Raw genomic sequence first — 21,977 nt, forward strand, 5'->3', positions numbered from 1 at the left:
GGAGCAAAAATATTACAAATGTTTACTCCGAATCCATTACAACCCCTACGAACAGTATGGCCCATCACTGCAGTGCAATTGATCGATGACGGCTGGCAACGTCCATGCCCGTAGTATGAGCGTGTATGATGTTCTACTACAATGAATATGCTTTTCTGTTTATTCTGCTTATTGTTGCATACATCAAAATTGTGCGCCTTTGGGATGGTTGATCGATGCCCTACTGCTGATGCGTTGCATGTACCGAAACTCGAGCGATAAGGGCATGGAAAACATTTTATGAATGCGAGGGAACCAGCAGCATTTCGTAAATTGTTTTATTCACCATGAACCACCATCAAGGCTCTGCTGTAGAGTAGGATTTTGAACTGATTTCAGTTTGGATTGTTGAAAACTATCCTTTGAATATTGGTTGATGTGCTATAAATTGCAATTATACATTCGATCAAATCAGAATACAGCAGCACATGCATAGAACCTTCAATGTGTAATATTTTTCGAATTTACAACATTTAACACGTTGCAGTTTATTGTTTATATTATATCTATTCTTAAAGGGAATGAATTTCTGCATCAGCTTACCTGTAGTGAAAATGCACATATTGCTGATCCTGCAATTGCGTTCGGTGCCGTAGAGAACACACCGTAGATGAGCTTAGAGTTGGCATGTCCGTATCTGCCTTCGACAAGATTACTGGTGGATTCTGTGAATAAAGGGAAGATCGTATCAGTTACATTGGGATGATTTTATCCATAAAATGCAAAGATGTAAGTAAAACAATATACATCTCGAAACAACAAACCCATTTCAATGGACTATTTAAAAAATATATACATTGCGAATATAGAAAATTTGTCCTCCTCTAAATGTACATCATTCAAGCACATGAAAACATACGTTTCTATAAGATTGCTTCGGTGAAACAGCAAATTTATTGTCAATCAAATTATAACACGAAAATCTTTTAAAGCAATCAATACATCGTTGCGCAGCACACATCAGGTAATTCATAATTCGTATTAGTTTCCAACGAAAACAAACAAAAATATACTTGATTTAATCTCCAATGCATTTACGAGGAACCGTTTTTCCCCTGCTGCCAATGGGAAAAGGTCAATGCAATGAAAAAGCACATCCGCATGGTGCTCGTGCCAAACGCACGAGAAGCAAACACCACTTCACAACTCCATTGCAGAACTAACAGCAGCAGCACCAGCAGCCAGAGCAAACAACATAAATGAGTTTCGATAGAAACAAGACATCGAATGGAAGAAGGATTTGAAAACTTTTTTCGCTTTTTCTTCCCCGCCAGCGCAAGTGTTCGTTTAGAACACTGCAATTTCGCCCCCTTTGGTGCAGCAGCGCAGTGCTCCTTGTGGACCGTTTTGCTCTAGCAGCGGTGCAAGAAGTTGCACCGAAGTTGCGAATTGATGACGCTGCTGTCCGACACACACACACACACTCCCTCTTCATCCTGCCACAAACAACGCGGACCCTGACGATGCGGTGATGGTGTTCAATTTTTCCTACCACAAGTCTCCTGCCGCACCCCACTAGCACAGGGATGATGCGGCAAGATCCCGCAGCACACCGTTCGATCGTCCCTGCTTTGGCACCATGAACTGACTTTTCAATATTTTCCTAGCTAACTATTTTTCAACTGCTGTTGATTCAATTTCATTTCCTGTCCGCCTGCAAACCGGAACCCACACACTTCTCGCCCGGGTTTTTGCACCATTGTTTAGATGCAATCATCAGCTCCCCGGGATCGGTTCTTTTAGCAGTGAAGTTTGAAGTGTGCAAGCTCTACCCCGGTTCACCGGTTGCACATATTGCAGCTGGAAGGGGTTACGCCAGGGGGGAGGGGGCGGAACCGTAGATACGTCTTATTTTACGTCCGCTTTCGGTGGATGCTAAACTTTTTCCCTCGCACGTTTCGGAGACGTGTCCCGCGGATAGGGTAGATACGAAACAGTGCAAAAAGATGGACCAAAAGCCCAAATTAAAGAATATAAAATTACCTTACGGTGTCTAGTGTCTAGGTTGAAGGTGGCGCACAGAAACGTGAATAAGTTTTTTTCTTTCACTTTTGGTTTGAACGAACTTTAAAAGAAGAAATGATTCTTGCAATAGATAAACCACATTAAAGTTACGTTTAAATTAAATATCACTCTGCGAGGGTGTATGAGACTAATGCCAATTTGTTATCATGTTGAAATGAATAATAGATAAAAGCTTTATACGCAATTAAAATCATTACCAATACGCAATTTCATTAGTTGTATAAAATACATGTCAAACCCACTCAGTCAACTACCGAATTTAAACAGGACAAAGAGATATTAGAGGATTTCTAGAGTGCTCAATACATTCAGCTCATTTCAACATACACAGAGAAGTGATTCCGAATCGAGCGAAAAGTAACGACGCTATCATCAAACTATCTGTATTTTCTGCAGGTTATCAATATCTCTTATCCACGATTTAAATCGTTCCCATATCGTGGCATTTCTGAGCCTTCGCAAGGACTCGTTCAAAAAAAAAAAAGGATCGCTCAAATTCGATAATTTACAAACTTCCCCTTAACTGACTTCCAGATACTTACGTATTTCATCAAAATAGAACGGAAAATCGCCCGGCATGGAGCAATTTAGACGAGATTTCAGGTAAGACGTCCAGCGGTTCTTCAGTCGATTCGGACCACCCTTGTCCCATTTGCACACACGCGCAACACGGCTGAAGATGGCCTGCAAAGAAAGCAATGACAAAAACATTAATGTTGGTTAGAAAATAGAAATAAAATAATGCAACAGATATACAAAAGAAAAGCAAGTTTCTTCATTTCCAGGATATGAGCCGGCACACGCCCAATGTGCAATGAAGCTTTGACAACGCGGAAATGTCGGTAATGAAATTATTTTCCACAACCTAGTTAAGACGTGAGGCAGTCACAAAAGCAGAACAAACTACCCTTTGGTGCAGCTTTTCATCTTCTTCACAGCATAAAACGTTCAAGAAGGAAAAACTTTAGTAATATGAATGCGGCACGGTGAAAAACTATGGCCAAAGTGTATAAGCAATACGGGGAGGGAGGGCAAGCGATGTGATAATCAACGCAACCGAAGCAGGGAAAGAAAAGTGACAAGAACATCATAACGATTTCTTACGGGAAGGTAAGGAAAATAAAGGCAAAAAATGCCTCGTACACTTATCTTTCGTACAAGGGGAAGTAGTGAAGTGGACAAGCAAAAAAAAAAAGAACCAGGACGTGAGAAAACAAGTAGTGAAAACAAGCGAAGAAAAGCACTTTAATTAAAGTTATTTCATTATCGTTCGACATGCCCAGTCTCGTGCTGGTACCATGCCCAGGCTAATGGCGACGACAACGACGACAGGGTCGACTTCTTGTGAATGGGAGAAATTGTCTGTGAAATGAAACACAAGCAAACTACTACCAGGCCCGTGCCGGCCCTGGCCTCGCCATGTGCCCTGCCTGGACGGTCCATTTATGACGTTCGCCAGCACGTTCACCGCCGCCAACCCAGAAGACACAAACTCCCTTGGCTTACCTTGCCACAGTTGATGAATTCGACGGCCGTCTCGCGGAAGAAGAAGTACACGAAGTCACCCTGCGTGAAGGATCCGACAAAGTTGGGCGCTGAAATATTTATGAAAGCGATAATGATCAATTTACACCTTTGACCGGTGGACAGCGCTGCGTACGGAGCGGGGTTTTGTGGTGGATGGAATAGGTGCGATTAATTATTCATTTTAATGCACGACAACTATTTGCCTACCAGATGGCATACGATATCTCGCGAGCACTGGAATCGCGGGTATGGCTTCCATTCGGGAACCAATACCCCGCGAGCGATCATATAACGATGCACAGCACACCGAAGGTATGGTATTATTGGAATAATTATTTAGATAGTTTAGCTGCCGGCGTCGGTTGGCAGGAGAGGAAGTTTGTGAGCACGGGTGAATAATTCAGCTACAAACGAAACGAGGATTATCGAAGCATAATGTTAGTGGGTTTTGGGCACGCTCAGTTGTCCTTTGCAATTAGCGTTGATCGAATTGCAGTATGTGTTATACATTTCCGACGGATGAAAGTAATTTTCCATGCGCAACACCAGCATGGCAGATTACGTGGAACTAATGTGCGAGACCGGGCTAAATCTAGTTTGGGGCTCGAAATACAAAGAGCACTGCTTATAGTTTCGTTTTGTCCAGTGGGTCGCGCTGAGTGATAAAACTTCATTTAAACAGCTTTTTTTTCTTTTTTGGCTAAACAAATGCACAATTTGCATGTTTTGCTTTGTTCGCTCTGTGCCATATCTCTGCTCTGTTGTGGTAGGCAAATTGCGCGTCGCTATCCATTTTGGGACGGGGGAAGTTATGGTTTGGTGTTCAAATGGAATGTTGGTCGGTTTAATTCTGTTTTACCGTTCAAGCTGAGGCTGTCGTATTGTTCGGTTTGTAGATGTTCGCGATAGATGATAGGGTCCAGTCCACTGAAATCAGCAACAGTGCCCGAATAAAGTTCGTTATCTGAAAAAAAACGAACAAGAGAGATAATATGAATTTAGTAAATTTAGTGACTCAAGGTAAACATTTGAGAAACGAAATAATAATTTAACTTGCTTAGGTACTATAAAATATTGAGCAAAGATCACTTAATAAATAAACGCAAGAAAACGAAAACACAAGGGAAAGTTACAATTCATCGCGTATCTTTGCGTTTTCATAATGAACAAAGTCTCTTTAAATTTGCGCCCGCATTCCTCTCGAAACCAAATCTCATAAAATACCTTAATGTTACCATACAATCTCACCTGAACTCGTATGGTTTCAGCGCAACTTGAGTGTATTTTATTTATGACGTTTCATCGAACAGTTTGATCCTTGGTTCGTCCTTCCCAGCGTTCTATTGCGATTTGTAATGAAATATACCTTGCGCTACACGCACAATCAGCAACTTGAATCTAATCTGCAACGTTATGAGTGTGTTCACGTTCGTTTATTGCTTGCCCCGTACCGCGCCACAGCAGCTCCATGCAACCGCCCAAAATTGCTGGGCCGGTTTCCCGCTAGTAGACAGAGTGATTGACTTTTTCTTTTTACGCTGCGCCACACAACCACACAACATCAAACGAAAATGATGCGATAAAGATGGAGGCAGGCAGCATGGTTTTATGAAAATCCATCGCTCCCCTTCCCAAATACGTTGATTGCATCTTCATGCTTGCAAACGGTCGGGTCTTCGGAACCGGGTTCGAACCATCAAGATCCATCGCTCGGATGGATAATGATCAGAAACCGATTCGAGTGAGGGGGGAAAAACCCTCCACCGGAAGGATATATAATACGGAGAGAACTCAACCTTGAACGAGATTATAGCCACCCGAATACGCGGTTTAAGCGCGGATGGATGTAATGTACTCTCTTTTATCTCTCCCTCCTTCTCTATTTTCCGACTTTTCTTTTCCAACCGATCCTTCCAAGCATCTCGCACAGGCGGAGAGTTCAAGTGTCGTAATTTCCAGCGTCATGGCGCTGATACGCTTGAGCTACCGATACTTCTCCCCTTATTTTATTTCATTTTGTGTTTTGATAGGTTGGAGTATGTGCAGTTTTTTTCTTTCGTTGTTGCTTTCTCGAACACTGCTTCAATCAAAGGAAGAGGAAAATCAAACCGGCCACCCCGCGTGTTGGCTGCGTATAATGAGATTCCTGCGGGAAACCGGCTAAACCACCCAAAACCTACCACCATCATCATCAGCAGCAGCCGCAGCACGGTGGCCCCTGTGCCTTATCAAAACCCTGCAACCGTGGGTTTCGTTGGCGAGGAGGGCGATTTGGCAAAGGGGTTTGGTCGATACATTTGCAGACACGCCACCCGAATGGTTGGTTGCAAAATGGATGTTGGAATAACGATAACAAATTAAATTCATTCCGCTTGCAGCTTACGAGCAAGCTTTTCCCATCCTAATTCGGGGATGTTTTTTTTCCCGTATTTTTACCGAACAAAAAAAAAAGAGCTGGTAAAAACAGCTTTACAAGTATGGAAGACTTTATGGTTTTTAAAGGCTACCCTCAACATTCCACTTCCGTGTGGCAAATTGAGCACGTAAATAAGTAATAAATCCTTGTACAGTTTTGGACTGAGCAATGTTTTTTTTTACGCGGCAGGTGGGAGAAGGAAGCGAACGAGTCCCGGAAGGACACAAACAAGCATCCCTTTTTGCATTTGGTATTCATTGTTTCGGGTATGACCTGCTTTACAAGCTTTGTAGCTGCAGTATTTCGCCGACATAAAATTGACTCCATCCCGGGATACGGGAAATCCTTTTCAGTTTTTGGTCGTGTCTTTCTTTTTTGTTGTTGTTGTTGTTGCAGGTTCGTAGTAACTGCGCGAGAAAATAAACTGGCCACACTGTCCTAAGCTAACAAGCTAACGGAAGCACGATGCGATTCTCATCATATTGCGTCATGAAGTAGCGTAGGGAAAAAAAAGGGGCGAACATCACTACGCGAGACTGCATTTCGGGTGCAATTTCAATGTAGACAAGAAATTCGCTGAGAATATATGATGAGGAATTTTGCCGCATGCTTCAAAAACGTAACCAACCTGCTACCAACCTTTCTTTGTTATCCAGCAATCTGAAGCGTCTGGTCAATTTTTAGTGGCTGTCTTGTGTAATATTAAACGCGAGATATTACTAGTGAAAAGCTTACATCAAAGTTCAACCAAGTTGGGATATAAAATGCACCACTATCTTCCATTGAAAATAATCTTATAAACATGTGCGATATTGAGGGATTTTTTTTTTTCCAATGAGAGGACCAATACCAGTTCTTTGCAGCTGCTGATTATCTACTTACACTGAGCGCAGGAAGCATTTGTTTCGTTAGGGATAACATCCATTACATTCGGGCAATAAACATGAGGTGAAGACAGCAAAAGCGCTCTTCTTATTCATGTGCATGTTTATTTTACCGCACGTCCTTTTGTCCTTTTTGTCTGTGACCGAAAAAAAAAGTACAACCCACCCACATCCGGTCAGGTCATTACTCGTAAGCCAATTTATGTAGCCATGTTTCCGCTTCACGAAAAGAAACGGTTTACATTTTTTATTTCCCAGATACTCGGTGTGCCCATCGGCCATAAGCCAGTAAACGCTCCCGGGATGTGTTGTACCGCGCGCCAGGCTTCTAGGGCTTCTTCCGGGCCCTAACTTGTGTTTCCACCATCGTTACGTAAACGGTTACGTGATTTCCGGTCTGTGACTAATGAAGGAGCAGTTCCACGAACAGCTGTGCTCTAACCGTGCCGTATTCTGGGCAAGGGATGAGGTGTTTTTTTTTTGTGCCACTCCTTTCCATATGGTATCACAACATCCTCGCAAAGTCCTCGAAAGAACCGAAAAGCAAAATATGTTTCCTTCTCGGTAGATTTGTCGAGAGGCCAAAAGGCGGGGCGCGAGAGGACTTTTTGTGTTACTGTCCTGTCGCTGGTCATTTCGCAATTGTCGTTACCAGAAAAGAATTCCGAAATTAAGGGCAAGCAAGTCACCACGACGACAACGACAGTCGGGGGGAAAAAAAACTCTGAAACCGCCCGTCCGACGGTCCAGCGATTCGGAACCACCATTGGAATGTGGTGTCAGATGAGAGACGAATATTTGCAGGTAGGAAATACCCGCGGCACGGCAAAGAATCCTTAGTCTTAGGTTTAAAACCGTGAACTTTGCGTAAAGTACAGCAAGAAAAGCAGGAAAATAAGGACAACTACAGTGGGAAAAAGCGAGTCACATACACCCAACCCAAAATCCGAAGAAAAGTTGTTCTGCCATAGCGACCTGGCACGAGGGCATGAGGTGCACACAACCAACCAAGACAAGACCGTCGGAGCATACCATAAACTTACTCTCCCCCCCCCCCCCCCCTTGCCTTCCCTCGTTCGCGCTTCATACAGCACCCTGCACACGTATACACACGGGAAAGGCAAACATAAAAGCGCCCGTCAAGAAAGCGGCAGTTCAAGTGGAAAACTTGTCCTCAACCACGGTGGAAGGCAGGTGGTCGCTTACTCCGAAAGAAAAATAAGATGCATGAGAAAAAGTTTTGCCTTGCTACGTCTTGCCGTCTTCGCACGGGGTGCCAGGTTTGACGGTCCGGACCGCCAAGCAGTGGAACTTCCACGATGGTTGTGCAGAAATTGTATGCATATTTTTACTTCAACTTTATGAATTATCCTGTGAAAACACAGGCCCCACTTCTTCGAGCGGCCGAATGTGTGCATGTGTTTGTGGTGCTTTTGCCGGCTGATGGATGTGTTACGATGTGGTGAAAGGAAAAGCTGTTGTGCTAGCAGGCAATGTGGAGCCATTCATCTTTTGCTTGAGACAGGGACACAGGCTGTTGACGTACTTGTTCGACGAAACGGTTGGAATGCAGTTGCCACTTTGATTTTATTTTTTCGTTGCTTCACATGAACCTCGCCTATGCATGTTTTATGAAGAATCAGGCGGAATAGTGGTGAAGGGTATTTTTGGGTTGAAGAATTTTGGAAGAAAATTTTGCGATTTTTTATAGCGTCACATCGCATTTTTACACATTAGATCAATTTCTACAGAGGTTCTCCTTCTAGGCAATTAAAAATTAGCAGATATTCATAGACTAAAATCAACCAGAACTAGAACCATTGAATGCAATTCTCAACTCAATACAATGTTCTCACGATGTGTCCCTAAATTTTCCTACAAAATAAAGATCAACGATAGACTCGTTTGCTCAGTAATTTGTGGACGATCATGTCGCTATTCAAAGAAAGTGCTCGGTGAGTTTTATTTAGAACTCTCTACTCACGGATTCCAAAATACACCAGGAAATCACAAGCTGTGGAACAATATTCGAAAGCTGATATATCAAACATAATTGCCCGGGATAAGGCAAAACGATAGGAGGAAATGCCATGAGAAATTTGTACTCACCACCGCCCCTATGCGGCTGATAATACGGCGACGAGCCGTCATAATTATAATAAATAAATATCCAACATAATGCATCAACCATCATATTAATTACCACCCAATTAACATTCGTCTTCTTATTTAGAGACACAACACGCTCAAGAGATCTAGGTCAACCATTTTTAGTTTTGTTTGACATTATTAACCAGTAGCTGGATAGTCAGTCCTGCGTGATACGGGGGACTTGATCCCGATGGGGTTGTCGTCCTGCCCTAATTGTAATTACCATTACCAGGGCAATATTAATTATGATAAATTGTAGATATATTAAAAAACTGAAATTTAAATGCTTAAACATATAAACTTGCTTCCAGCTAAATAAAAATAAATAAAAACAGCTTTTATGTTTCGCTTAAATTTAACTATTTCAACACTTACCTACGAACACAGCGGTGGAGTTGTGGGTTGGATCGTACGGACACATTGCCTGGCCAGGTTTCTCCGTCTCCATCGAGTAGTTGTTACCATTGATGGAGTACGTTCGGCAAATCGGCCGGAATGCGTTCGTCCCGCAGCTCAGCAGCGATCCCTGGGCAGGGATTGCCAACACCCGGATATAGTTTTGGCAGAGATCCTACGGAACCGAGAGCATGTGAAATAACAAAGGAAAACAAGAAACAAGGCAATGATTAATTTTATCTAAATTCTCACCAGTCTGTTACATTCCCACCCCCCCTTCCCCGGTACTATCGGTGGAATCGAATGAAAGACAAACAACCGGAGCATTTGACCAGTTTTTGTTGTTCCTTTTTGTGTGACACAAAAGCGGAACTGAACACGACACATTTTAGAATACAGCAGCACATAAGCGGCAAACTCGTTTAAATTATGAGTGTTTTTTGTTTTGTTTTGCTAGCAAACAAACACTGCGCCCATCACACCTTGGGGCATCAAAATCCATAAAATCACATTTTGAGACATTTGTTTTTGTTTCTAGTTCAATCGTGCTTAACAAACACGAACTTAATTGATGTTGGTTCAAAGAAATGGAAATCAAATATAGCAATGAACCACACCCACGGTTCTCAGAGAAAAAAACATGATGTTTTAGTTAAATTTAAACACATTTATAACTATTTGTTTTCGTTTAGTTATATAGTTGCTAAAAATTCTCCTTATAAATTTAACATTAGTTCAGATCAATCATTTGATCAGACATTTGATAAATCGACTTTTTAACGACCACAAAAGATTATATATGTTTTATTCAACAAAGAACAGCAGCAAACACTCGATAAAGCCCAAAATTTCAAACATTTTTAATAATTAACACCAAAATATACACATTAACTATTGTGCACGGTTCTGGAATCTTTGGCAGCCGATTTAAATTCAATTCTACTGAAAGCTACTCCACAATTAACGATTTCATGTGTTTATTATACGAAAATTACACATTCTACATCCTTTGCGATAGCTAGTGCACACCCTATTCGCTACTGTTCCCTTCAGAAATTGGTCAAAAGAAAACAGTCTTTGTCCTCGGGATAGATAAGATTTGTTTGCTCCTTCATTGAAAATCTCCCAGAATATAAAAACACACACAGATGGTGTTACACACCCTCTTCTCGCAACAGTTTTCCACTGCTTTGGCTTGTAGTGCAGCTGGAATAATTTTAATTAAGTTGAATGGTGAGATAGAATATTTGGACAGTCATATCTTTTCTCCCCTCCCGGCACCGATCGCCACTGTTCACCCTCACCCGTTATGGATTATTATTTTCGCAACTAGTATCATAAGCAAACAGAAACGCGCGCGCCGAAATTGCTTTCGGTCACACAACACAGTCCCAACCGTGTAGCACGGGGCACACAAAGCCCGATGAGAGCATCGCGTGCAGTGGATGGGGAAACTGCCAATGGATGGTTGGAAAATCCCGTACAGGCACACCTTTCTCCCTTCGTACCCGGTTCGGTGGGGTGGGGTGTGATCATTGTGAGCCGTACATGTTATCACAGGTCATTTGCATAACCAAATCGTTAGCAACAACTTTAGCGGCTGGTCTGCCCGAAACTTTGTTTATCCTTTGCATTTCTGTCTGGTACAAAAAAAAACCCCGAAACCGTCCTTCAACATGACAGCCCGGTGGTACAGAACACATATACAGTGGTTGACAGAAAAATGAAGATGGCAGGAGCGACATTTTTGAATTCCTAAACGAACAGAACAAATAAGTATAGCTGGCCCGCTAATATACTGGCATTAATAAAAGTGTATAAATATTTGTTGCCGATATTCTGATCTTTTATCTGTATGCAATAAAGTAATCGTGTGTCAAGAGACAAATAAAGTATAAACAACCGTTTCATTAACTTTTATCACAATTTTAATTATTATGAACGTTTCTGATACTTCAAGATATGATAATCACACAAATATCATCAGCCACATACATTGAGTATCCACTACCAGCATTTGCTTGGCGACTGGGCCACCCTATAATCCACCCTGTGTATATGTTTATGAGCGATTAGAGCGCACTGCAAAGCCTGATTATCGCCAAAACGAACCGAAACCGAAACGAAGAAAGAAGCTACATTATGAAAATCGGCCAACCCCCCAGATAAGCCGGCCCTAATGAAAGTAAACCTTTCCAACCCAGGCCACTGGTTGGAAGTTTTTCACTCGAGTAAATGGAAATGGCCACACGAACGTACCTCATCCTTGCCCTTTACAATGCACATCTTGATGTCGTCGTCCGATGAATACCACGAGAGACGCGTCGTTTCTGCCAGATCGTAGATGCTGAGATTGTAGACGATGTTTCTGCATTGGAAAAGAAGAGAGAAAAAGAGAATATAAGATCATTAAATTACGCAAAAATGGGCACGTCGATTAGGTGTGCAAGATATACCGCACATCACAATTAGTTTACACAAGAACGACGCTGAACGCTTGGATAATGAAGCTTTATGGTACAATTTGTGGAAATTTTATCACCCAGCGAAGATGGCAAGTCCCACAACATTAGGCGATTACTTCGGGAAGAAAAAGTTAAACATTTTTTGGTTCTTTTTACATTTGCTGACTGGCGCATGAGCTGAAGTCTCTTGCTCGCTAGCTATCTTTATTTGACATAACAAGAGCTTTAGAACTTTCTCCTGTTCAAATAAGCAAATGCAAAGATGCCCCTCTGTTGCATCAACTTGCCGTGGGACGTAACTAGCTTTCCTGCAATCAACGACTCTTCACTCCGTGTGCAAAAGCAACCTTACGGTCGAAATGAAAAGAAATGTGTCCCGCTACATACCTCCAGCCGTAATGCAATCCGAATCCTTCGAAAAGCAGGCCAGTTTACAACACAATAGCGACGGCACGTATGGAAAACCGTTCCCAGTGCCAAGTGCTTCCGAGTGTCCGAGTGGCGGAAAATGTCTCTTCAAGCGGCAATACCACCACCTACGGCTGAGGTAGTAGTGGTTGTGTGTGTGTGTGCAAACGAAGGTAAATTGTAGCTGATTTTATGCTTTAGTGTGTGATTTTCAACACCTGTACACGCGCTTGCAGTCGGACACAGACCATTTACCAGTTTCGGTAGAACAAGGAAAATGGTTTAAATCATTTCAAATGCAGGCATGTGTAGTTTGTTCAGCGCATTGCGCACAGTGAACATGAACATGAAACCACATATCATATAATGCGTGGTTTATTATATGCCAAAGAGGGAGAGGAGTATACTATTTATATGAAATTGAACTGAAAATTTATCTGTGATGAATTTTTAAAATTATTTCAAATATTTGTGCAATATTTTAATTACTTATTTAAGATTGTTATGGAATATATGGTAAGAATATATGGTGTCAAAAATAAGTATATTCTAGCAGTTGCAGATAAAATTGTTCAAAATAAGAATATTCTAGCAGTTACAGATAAAATTGTTGTTATATGAATATCCTGCCAAAGTTATAGCCCAACACAATCATTAACCGGAAAGTGTAGCCTGTTACACATATTGTATCAATAAATTACACACTAAATGTCTTGCTCATTAGACTTTGTGCGTTAGCATTTAAATAATGGTGGAAGCCAATATCCTGCCAGTCCAGCTGATCCTTTTCCTCTTATGGGTTCGCCTTATCAACCGAATTGACAGTGTGTCCTCGGAAGCGTCTTGAGCGATAAAAATACAAAGATACCTCTTTCCGTACATTACCATTTATCTGAGCAGCAAACGAAACCGGGGAAAGAAGCAAACCATCCAAGCAGTCCATTAAATGTTGCAAAAACCATCATCATAATGTCAAACCACCTCCCCGCCCCTCCACCACGACCGTGAGCCTGTCAAACACAAGCCCAGTGAACCACACCGTGTCAACCGCACAATCATCCCAAAAGCTAAATATTTCGGGTAAGGCACGGGTAATATTCTACACAGCAGACAGCAATTAGGTGTCGTCATAAATTACGTTTATATTCATTACATCAATTTGTAACTGCCAGCCCAGGCAGGCACCAGCATCAGCTGACAACGGAGAAGCGGGGGGCTCAAGTATCGTCACACATATGCCCACCAGCACACGATACGTTGTCGGGGGATGCCTGCTGATGATCGTGATGGAATCTCAAATTTTCAAAAAACACACACACCCAAAACTACCGCGCGCAATAGCGATGGGTGCCGAAAGTGAGGTGGGCGCTCTGGGGCGGGTTTTCTCGAACACCATACAGCAAAATTCCATTTAGATGCTGTGAAAGAACTGTTCGGCCCATCCGGGCCCGTCGAATCGCACATCATTTTGACATGACGCCCCTGCGCTCTGTCAAAATCGTTCCCGAGTGATGGGACATGCGTCGCTCAATTTAAATTAGTCAACCGTCGAAAAGAATGCGCACCGTACGGTGGAGATGTCGAGCCATACATTCTAAGAACGATACGTACGAAGCATCGAATTAATGCCATTCCATATGTGTGCTCTATTGGAGAAGCTAGACAAGAACCCCCCTCTCTTTATTCTACCATCGGTTAGCGCTGCCAGCAGCTCAAGAAAATGCCTTCAAAAAACGCCCGACAGCCAATCAACACGCTCACGACACTAAGCGCAATAGTTTTGAAGACTTTAAACTTTCACAATTAATGCTAATTTATGAAGGCAACCCGTACCACATGTTTGCTACTGTGTATGACTATGCGCACGGTGTTGACTTTGCGTATAAATGCATACACACAGAGTCGCGCGAATGAATGGAGTCAAACCGAAACCCCTCATCGGCAGACATGAGAACGGAAGGTCACCATAAATCAATAAACAAACATCGTTCCCAAGCACATGTTTGCGCAGGCATTCGCTGACGATGGTTGAAGAGAAAACAAATGGGAGATTTTTGGGGTGGTCAAGTGCAGTTATGTTTTATTGCATTCTTCACCCCATCGAGCCCTGCAAGCCAGAGGTTAATGAAGAAACCGTGCATATTTATTGGCCGCTGTTGTGCAATGTTTACTCGTAAGATACGTAGACATCATCTGGATGAGTACACAGCGTAGTTAAACGAAGTAATTATATTAAAACATATAAAAAGAATTTTTAAGCTAGAGTCGCACAAGATATTTCAAGAATGTTAAGGATATCGTATAAATAGTAACTTCATGTAATTTGTTAGATGTTCTATTCAGTTTATCGTAAAAACACAGAAAACTACATATGAGAATAAATTCTAACTCAAAACTCGCCCTTACACTAGCACTGTACCCAAACAGAATCTTTGTCCAACGCTAGCCAGGCCAACGGACAACAACAAAAAAAAGAAAACAAACAACGCTTTGACACTGTGCTCCATCACTTTGGCGACATTATTCTCGATTCTACGAACCGGCTCGCATGTGCCGAAAACTCGCACCACATCTTGGCCCTACAGCGGATGGACAAATGCCAGCCGGGGCACCGTGTGTCGAGGGAGAGATGTCATAAAGCGTTTCAACCAGCTACCGTACTGCCAGCCACCATTGTGACAGTTCCACCCTTTTTTGTTTTCTTCCCCCGCAAACTCTGGCGGGCGAAACCGTCTCGGTAATCATTTTTCATTCTGCTTCCACTGGCACATTTCACGAGTAAAAGCAAACTAATTTATCACACTGAATTACCACCGTAGGGCGCCTATCAACCGTCACCAGCTTCGGACTTGCGTTGCTGCTTTTATGAGTCCATTACAACCCGTTACAACACGGCAGGGAAGAAGAACCATTTCATTCTTCGTGAGCATGATTTTGCAAAGGCGCTGGGTACCGGCACCACAGTCGAGGCGACACCGTTGTACTGTGTGTGTGCTGGCTGCAGTTGGCTTTTCTTCCGGCCATTCTCAAGCATGCGTTTTGGTAGGAGCTTCTCCAAACCACCAAGTACCGGGTACACTCAAAACTTGGAACCCAACCCGAAAGCACCCAACCTCTTATGCAACCGATCTGGGCCGTGTCCTTGCTACCAACGGTCAAATGGGTAGGATGACGATGGCAACGTGTGTACTTCGTCGTGTGCATGACTTTCGTCGCCTGTTTGTCCACTGCCCAGGAAATGTGCCCGGGTGCACATCCGGACCTGCACCACGCTCGGTACACACGTCGGTAAATAATCAATCACTTCACTTCAGTAAACCTCATGAAGCATCGAGAACCGACAGCGTTACACCACCCACTCACCCACCCACCCCAAACACGGTCAGGGGCAACAAGTTTTTCCAAGCGTAGCTCGAATGGTTCGAGTTGTTCCGCTCCAGGAGAGGTGATCGCATACCATCGTGTACGTGTCCTTACGGTGCATTGAATTGAGCGGACGATGGTACTGCTGGCACTTGACTGAATAGCGAGGTTTTTGGAGGTGCCCACGTTTCCGTCAACATTAAAGAGCACTGCTTGTTGGCAGTGGTAGATTTTAAACTATTCAATTCACACACATACAAAAAAAACATAAGGGCGTTTCTGAAATACTTCTTGAGCAAAATTTAAAATACCACACTAAATCTGTAGTATTTAGCATATCAATGTAATACCTCATCCATTTGCCAGGGTAAACTAAACAGTGCAACTATACCCTGTCTCCACTCTGCCGCACAAGTGTCAAAAGTTGCCAGCAAAAGTTTAATTAAATTCGTACTCAAACAACCGGAACTCTGCATGCAGCGCCAACTGCAAGTAGCGCGTACCGTGTCCAACGTGCATCGGAATAACATTCCCAACATTCATACTGCCCCTTGCTAAGGAACGAACAACTATCAGCAACCGTGTGTATACAATAACTTTTAAACTTTTCCCACTTGATTTTCATTTGGATATTACTGCACCGTACATATTTCCGACGTTGCCCCGTGCCCGCTGTTGGACTCGAGAATGATGCAATAAAAGTGCATCATAAGCATTTTTATTAATCCTTCCTGCCGTCCACCGGTTGCAGATGCGATGCATCCGGTGGCGAGCGCGATATCATCTCGCTGCATCTAACACACATAAGCTTTTTTATGGTACATTATGTTTAATGTCACTTTACCGTATCTTTTCGCCGTTCATGCCACCATTGCTGGGTGATAGAAGCGATGTAGTTTATCGCATCATCTCACTTCCTTTCGGTGGGTTTCTTTAAGGAGCAGCACCACTACTGACAGTACTTGGCGAAGATCACGCTGAGGATCGTATTTTTATTGGGTGTTTTTTTTTTTTTTTTTTTGCTGCACTGCCGAGCTTTCGATGGATTTCATCGTTCGCAGACATATGCTTTCACGGAACGACGTTTTACGTAAGCCATTTCTCAAGAAGAAATTATCTTGTGTAACATGCGAGGGAAAATGGAGGCGCCCAGTCAACTGTGAATAGGTCAACCTGCTGACAAACACAGTTTGAATAAATATTTTAACTACGATCGCAACATTTGACTGACAGGAAAATAGAAAATGTGGGGAGCTTAAACACAGTTCTGGATTTTTTAGTACAAAAATAATCAGAATCGGAACTTACCGCTTGCCGTGGTAGACTGTTCCAGGAAAATCTTCCTCCTTTCTAATGCACAATTTTTAATATCCAATTTGGTTAAAGGAGTATCCACATGGATAGTTTTCACAAGGATTTTTTATGTTTTTTTTTTTCACTTTCCCACCAATCAGCTCAACTGCCATTTCACGGGAAATACTTTGTTTTTGCTCCAATAAATTCATCATCACACCTACACCACTGGTGAAGGTGAAGGTGAAGCAAGATCCCGCTAGGAGCTTTTCGGTAACTTAAGCGTTAAAGCGGTAACTCCTTACTTCCCATGAAAGACCGATCCGGTGTGACTTCTGTCGCGCTCGGTTAATAATTTATAGCAGCGTTCATTTAATTAACATAAGATGAAAGAGCATAAATCACGGGACGATAAATTACGCCTTCCTGGAGAAATTCTTGCGCTGGTTGGTGCTGTGCTTTTCTCTAACATGACTATAATTTAAGGGCAGCTTGTCTAGGGGGAAACTGCTCCGTGGCTAACGCACACATCCAGGCCAAGGTTAATGGATGGTGGTAAACGTTGATCGGCGGGGTGGGGGTGGGGGGGGCGAAAGCATTGCGCTTTGGGCATTGAAAAAAAGTGGATCCAACGTAACTTTGCATGAACCTATCTTAAGTCGCTAGTTTTACCCCCTTCATTTAAACACTCGTCAATAGGATGTTTCGCCCGCACCAAGCTTGCACCGTGGGCTCTTTTCGTTTCTTGCTCAACTTTTGTACCACGCCCGTTCATCGCCCGCCACACTCACGAGCATGGTTTTGGCATGGCGCGGGTTTCAACGCGTGGATGAGCAATTTTTACGTGCAAGTTAGTTTTGCTCGTTTCAACCGGCACTAATGGTTTTTCGCGTAATCGCGTCAAAAGTCAGCCAGCTGGAAGCAGTTGAAATGTTCCCCGTAATGAGCAGTGTGCTACATTTGTGAAGAAGAAGCTATCTCTCACTCTGGTTAATGAAACACTGAACGCTACGGGATTCTTCGAACCACCATTGCCCAGACCGCCGGATAACTAGAAATCATTAAACAAACCACTACATGAACGCTTTTAACTAAATGGTAAGTGGAATATTTTGAAAACCATGAGCAATTACACGGAGGACTTGCTTTGAGCAGCGTTTAGATGATATTACAATTCAGAGAAATAAATATTCTTAATTATGTTGAAGAACTATAAGTGACAATTACAATTTAATTAAGTGCTACCAATTCCAGTGTCCTAAGATCTATCAATGTCCATAGACCAAGTTCTAAATACAGGATTTAAAAATATGTTAACAATATTTTCGAGATTCGATTTTGTAGCATAAAGATAAATGCATTTAAAACATAATTATTCCATTTTGAACACCACAACAATTGCTTCTTCATTGGCACAACAACCACTTTGGCTTTCTATGACATTATTTACCCGTAGCGGGATAGTTAATCCGGCGTACAGGGGTTTGGTTCAGATGAGATTTTGGTCCGTTCCTTTCTTGTGAAGACCGGCGCCATCACCATCATGCTACCGAGCCACCGTCATCGCTCTGAACAATCTCAAAAGAATACAACCAAAATTTACCACTAACAGATGTATGGAACAAACTCAAAGGGCACGCTCCTGTAACAGAAGTTCCAGCCTAGCTTTACGTCTAATTAAATCTTCATCAAGCAATGCATAATCTCGTGGAAAGCAACAATTCTAACGCCTTCCAATTTGGGCTTAACAACCTAGCTTCCCAAAACAAATGCGACCACACGGACAAATGAAAGGTTTAGCGCGCTCTTACGTCATGCCCAACCGTGTTTCCTTCCCCCACGTTTTTTTTTTGTCTTGTTAATCCCTTCACTTCAATCAAGATCCCGCCCGGTACCGACACCGAAGTTATTAAGGAGTTATTAAATTTATCGCAAAACTTTGCCCCCCAACTGTGACGTACCCACCCTCCCTCCAAAACGGTGCTCTATTTCATTCTCCCGCTGGAGCTTATACTAGGAAATGTTAGAAAATCCCTTGTTCTACCCAATGCGGACGGTCCTTTTTCCTCGGTGAGGGTTCTCCGCCGCTTCCCAAATGCGATTGGCAAAAGGGTAGGTGGTTTCGTTTTTCATTCAGTCACGTTTTTTAATAGAGATATAAACAGCAGAAATTAATTAGTAACCGAACAAAGTTAAAACCATCGGAACGAAACGGGCGTGGCTGACCGGAAGCAGCATCCGCGAAAGGAGACGGCGGCAGGCAGTGGGGCGGGGCGGAAAGGTTGTTCTTTTCATATTCCACGATAATTAAGATCTTTGCAATTTGTTTCCATCTTCCTTCGGTGCTGCTTTTTTTTCTTATTCGCCTTCTTAAGATGTTTGCCAACAAGTAGCGTAAGGCAATTGAGAAGGTTCTACTTTTTAAAGATGTTTTGAAGATACCATGAAGAATTGAATTTCGACGCATATTAAACTATTCGTGGCGGAAAAGAATACATTTTAAAATACAAATTTTTTACACATTTGCAATTAACGCGGCAGTTATGAGTCTCGAATTTATTTTGCTTAAATAATAACCTCCAAAAAGCAGATTGGTGCTATAAAAAGGGTATCGCACCAAAAAGGAACAGCTCGACAACGATACATTTTTAAACACAGCCCACACTCGGTCCGAGTAACACCTCCGGAACGCACCCATACACTCATACGTTCATTAAGTGATTAATATTCCGTAAGCAAATTAAAGCCTGATTCAAATGTGTCAAAGCCCCCAACGAGAGTGGGTGTGGGCTATTTGATCAATAATTTAGTTGCATTATGTATGGACGTCTGGGCTATCGGGCGTACCGTGCGTGAAACGGAACGCAAAACCCACACATACGCGTATAGCGTGAATCCTTTTGCAATGCAGCCTCTAGTGTGCGTTCCTGCGCTCCGGCATCGCGTTGGCCCCATGCCACACTCCCGCACGTCTGGCGGAATGGGAATTTTGTTCGTATTGATTTTCTACGGAACCGTCCCCGTAACAGTCACGTGCGGCCGAGACGAGCATATGCGTCGAACATCGTTGATTATGATGAGCGACGGGAGCCTGATGGTTCGATGTTTCGCTGACTTGCATGTTCCGTGTCCAAGCGCACAAGTTCGTGTACCGTATCACACGTTGCAAATGCAAATGGATTCCAAACGCCCCGGTGCCCCAGCACGCCACCAGCATTAAAATCTAATGATATGGAACACTACAACGGTCGCGTGCGGTGCGGAACGGTTGCGAGATGGCACGGGCGTGTGGGAACATGAGATCCTTGCTAAAATTATCGATGACATCAGTGTATCAGGTACGGCGTTACGGTGTTTCTGATAGTAGTGACGGAAGACTACCCACTGATGAACGTGAACCTTTGACAATAATAATTATTGATGTTCGTAATTACTTATTGATGTTTGCATTCGCCATTCATGTTTCATTGCATGATGATTATTTGCATTGAAATGCTTGTTTCGAAGAAATTTTTGGAAATGTAAACCAATCAGCTCATTATTTTTAATTTTTACGAAAATCTTGCCACATTTGTTTCCTGGAAGTGGGTAGTTTTATAATGCATGTTCTGCCTACCCGTTACACAGAGAAAAATGAAAAAAAAATTGAATGAATGGATTCATTTTCTGTTTCTGATTAAAAGGGCATTTTCACACTTTTTGGGCAGATTGAATAGCGGCTGATGATTGGACAGCCTATTCATGCACACCAATTTTATCAGCCGAATGTTTCAACAGATGCAACTTTGAGAAATGTTGAAAATTTTCACAATATACCGTATTACTCCCTGCAAATAATTAACACATTTTCTTCTAACGGCTATGCAATGTGTCTTACAAGTTTCCAAACATGAACATATTAAACTGTGTACTTTTAAAACAGATAAAAATAATCATTTTCTGTGTGTAATCAATTTGGGGTTTGATAGATGTTAGAGAAAAAAACATCGTACTGTGCTGCATTAAACTACGGACAGCTTCAAATTCCCAACCTCATACCCAAACTATATTAATTACACTGCATATTAATTTGAGCATTATTGCCATGATATACTGAAGGCACTGTATAAAGTTACTGGCATATTTAAGCCTTAATTTTGGAAAAAAAAATAATGTTTTCCGTCTATCGCTTCCGTTTATTTCTTCTCTGAAGGTTTTTTTTTGACAGATTTGCTTCAAATCGATTAAAATTGGAATTGACAACAAATAGCGAAGAGTATGCTACAATTTCTTTTTCAATAAAAAAAGCTTAAAAAAACTTTATGAGCCATCCAAATGTACAATTTTTTATTTTTATTTTTTATTTTAATTTTAAACGGTTTGAATTTATTAAATTATTATTGTTGTTATATTATTAAAAATTGTTATTATTATTAAGTAATTTAAATGATCAGGTTTGCAGGTGAAAGGTGGCGAAGGTTTAAAATTATTGTTTTGTTGTTCTTCGTAATTATTAGTAAGGAGGTTGTTCTATTGATTCCGTAGTAAAAATGCAAACTAATAGTTTTTTTTTCTAAATGCATAAGAGCGTCACCCATATGTTGGTGACGCGGGCCCCTGGAAACATTTTGCATGGAAAGCATGGTAAATGAACAAATCTATACTAATTTCCAATTTTTTTTTCCGACCTCCATTCCCACTGTTTTCGTCTGTGAGATTAGTATGAATATAAATAGACTTGTTCAATTGCTTAAATAAATTCAACTCATCTGTTCAAATGTACATCTAAAATATCGTACACATCGAAATAAATTCTTCGAAAATTACCATATTTCCGATCAACACCTATCGTACAGTTTCTGCTATTCCTGTGCAACATGCATATCGATTATCCATATCGCACTCACGATTCTCAGTGCGCACACCACAACATAAACAAACCAACAAACCATGCGTTAGTAATTTAATACACTTCAATGCTAAACTGGAATCCATTATTCCTCCCTGATTGCAAACTAACGTACCTCGCGG

The 21,977-nt window shown here is 42.1% G+C and overlaps 1 protein-coding gene across 1 annotated transcript in view; it reads right to left on the bottom strand.

Annotated features, from left to right (window-relative positions):
• LOC128713738 (semaphorin-1A) overlaps positions 1-21,977 on the bottom strand; it is a 119,083-nt gene that overhangs the window by 14,032 nt on the left and 83,074 nt on the right. The window contains 6 exon segments of the mRNA XM_053808605.1: positions 583-704; positions 2,607-2,748; positions 3,571-3,659; positions 4,451-4,555; positions 9,418-9,613; positions 11,698-11,806. Of these exon segments, the coding sequence (XP_053664580.1) occupies positions 583-704; positions 2,607-2,748; positions 3,571-3,659; positions 4,451-4,555; positions 9,418-9,613; positions 11,698-11,724 (681 nt within the window). The 5' untranslated portion in view covers positions 11,725-11,806.

Source organism: Anopheles marshallii, chromosome 3 (genome assembly GCF_943734725.1).
Source record: "Anopheles marshallii chromosome 3, idAnoMarsDA_429_01, whole genome shotgun sequence".
Classification (NCBI taxonomy): Eukaryota; Metazoa; Arthropoda; class Insecta; order Diptera; family Culicidae; genus Anopheles; species Anopheles marshallii.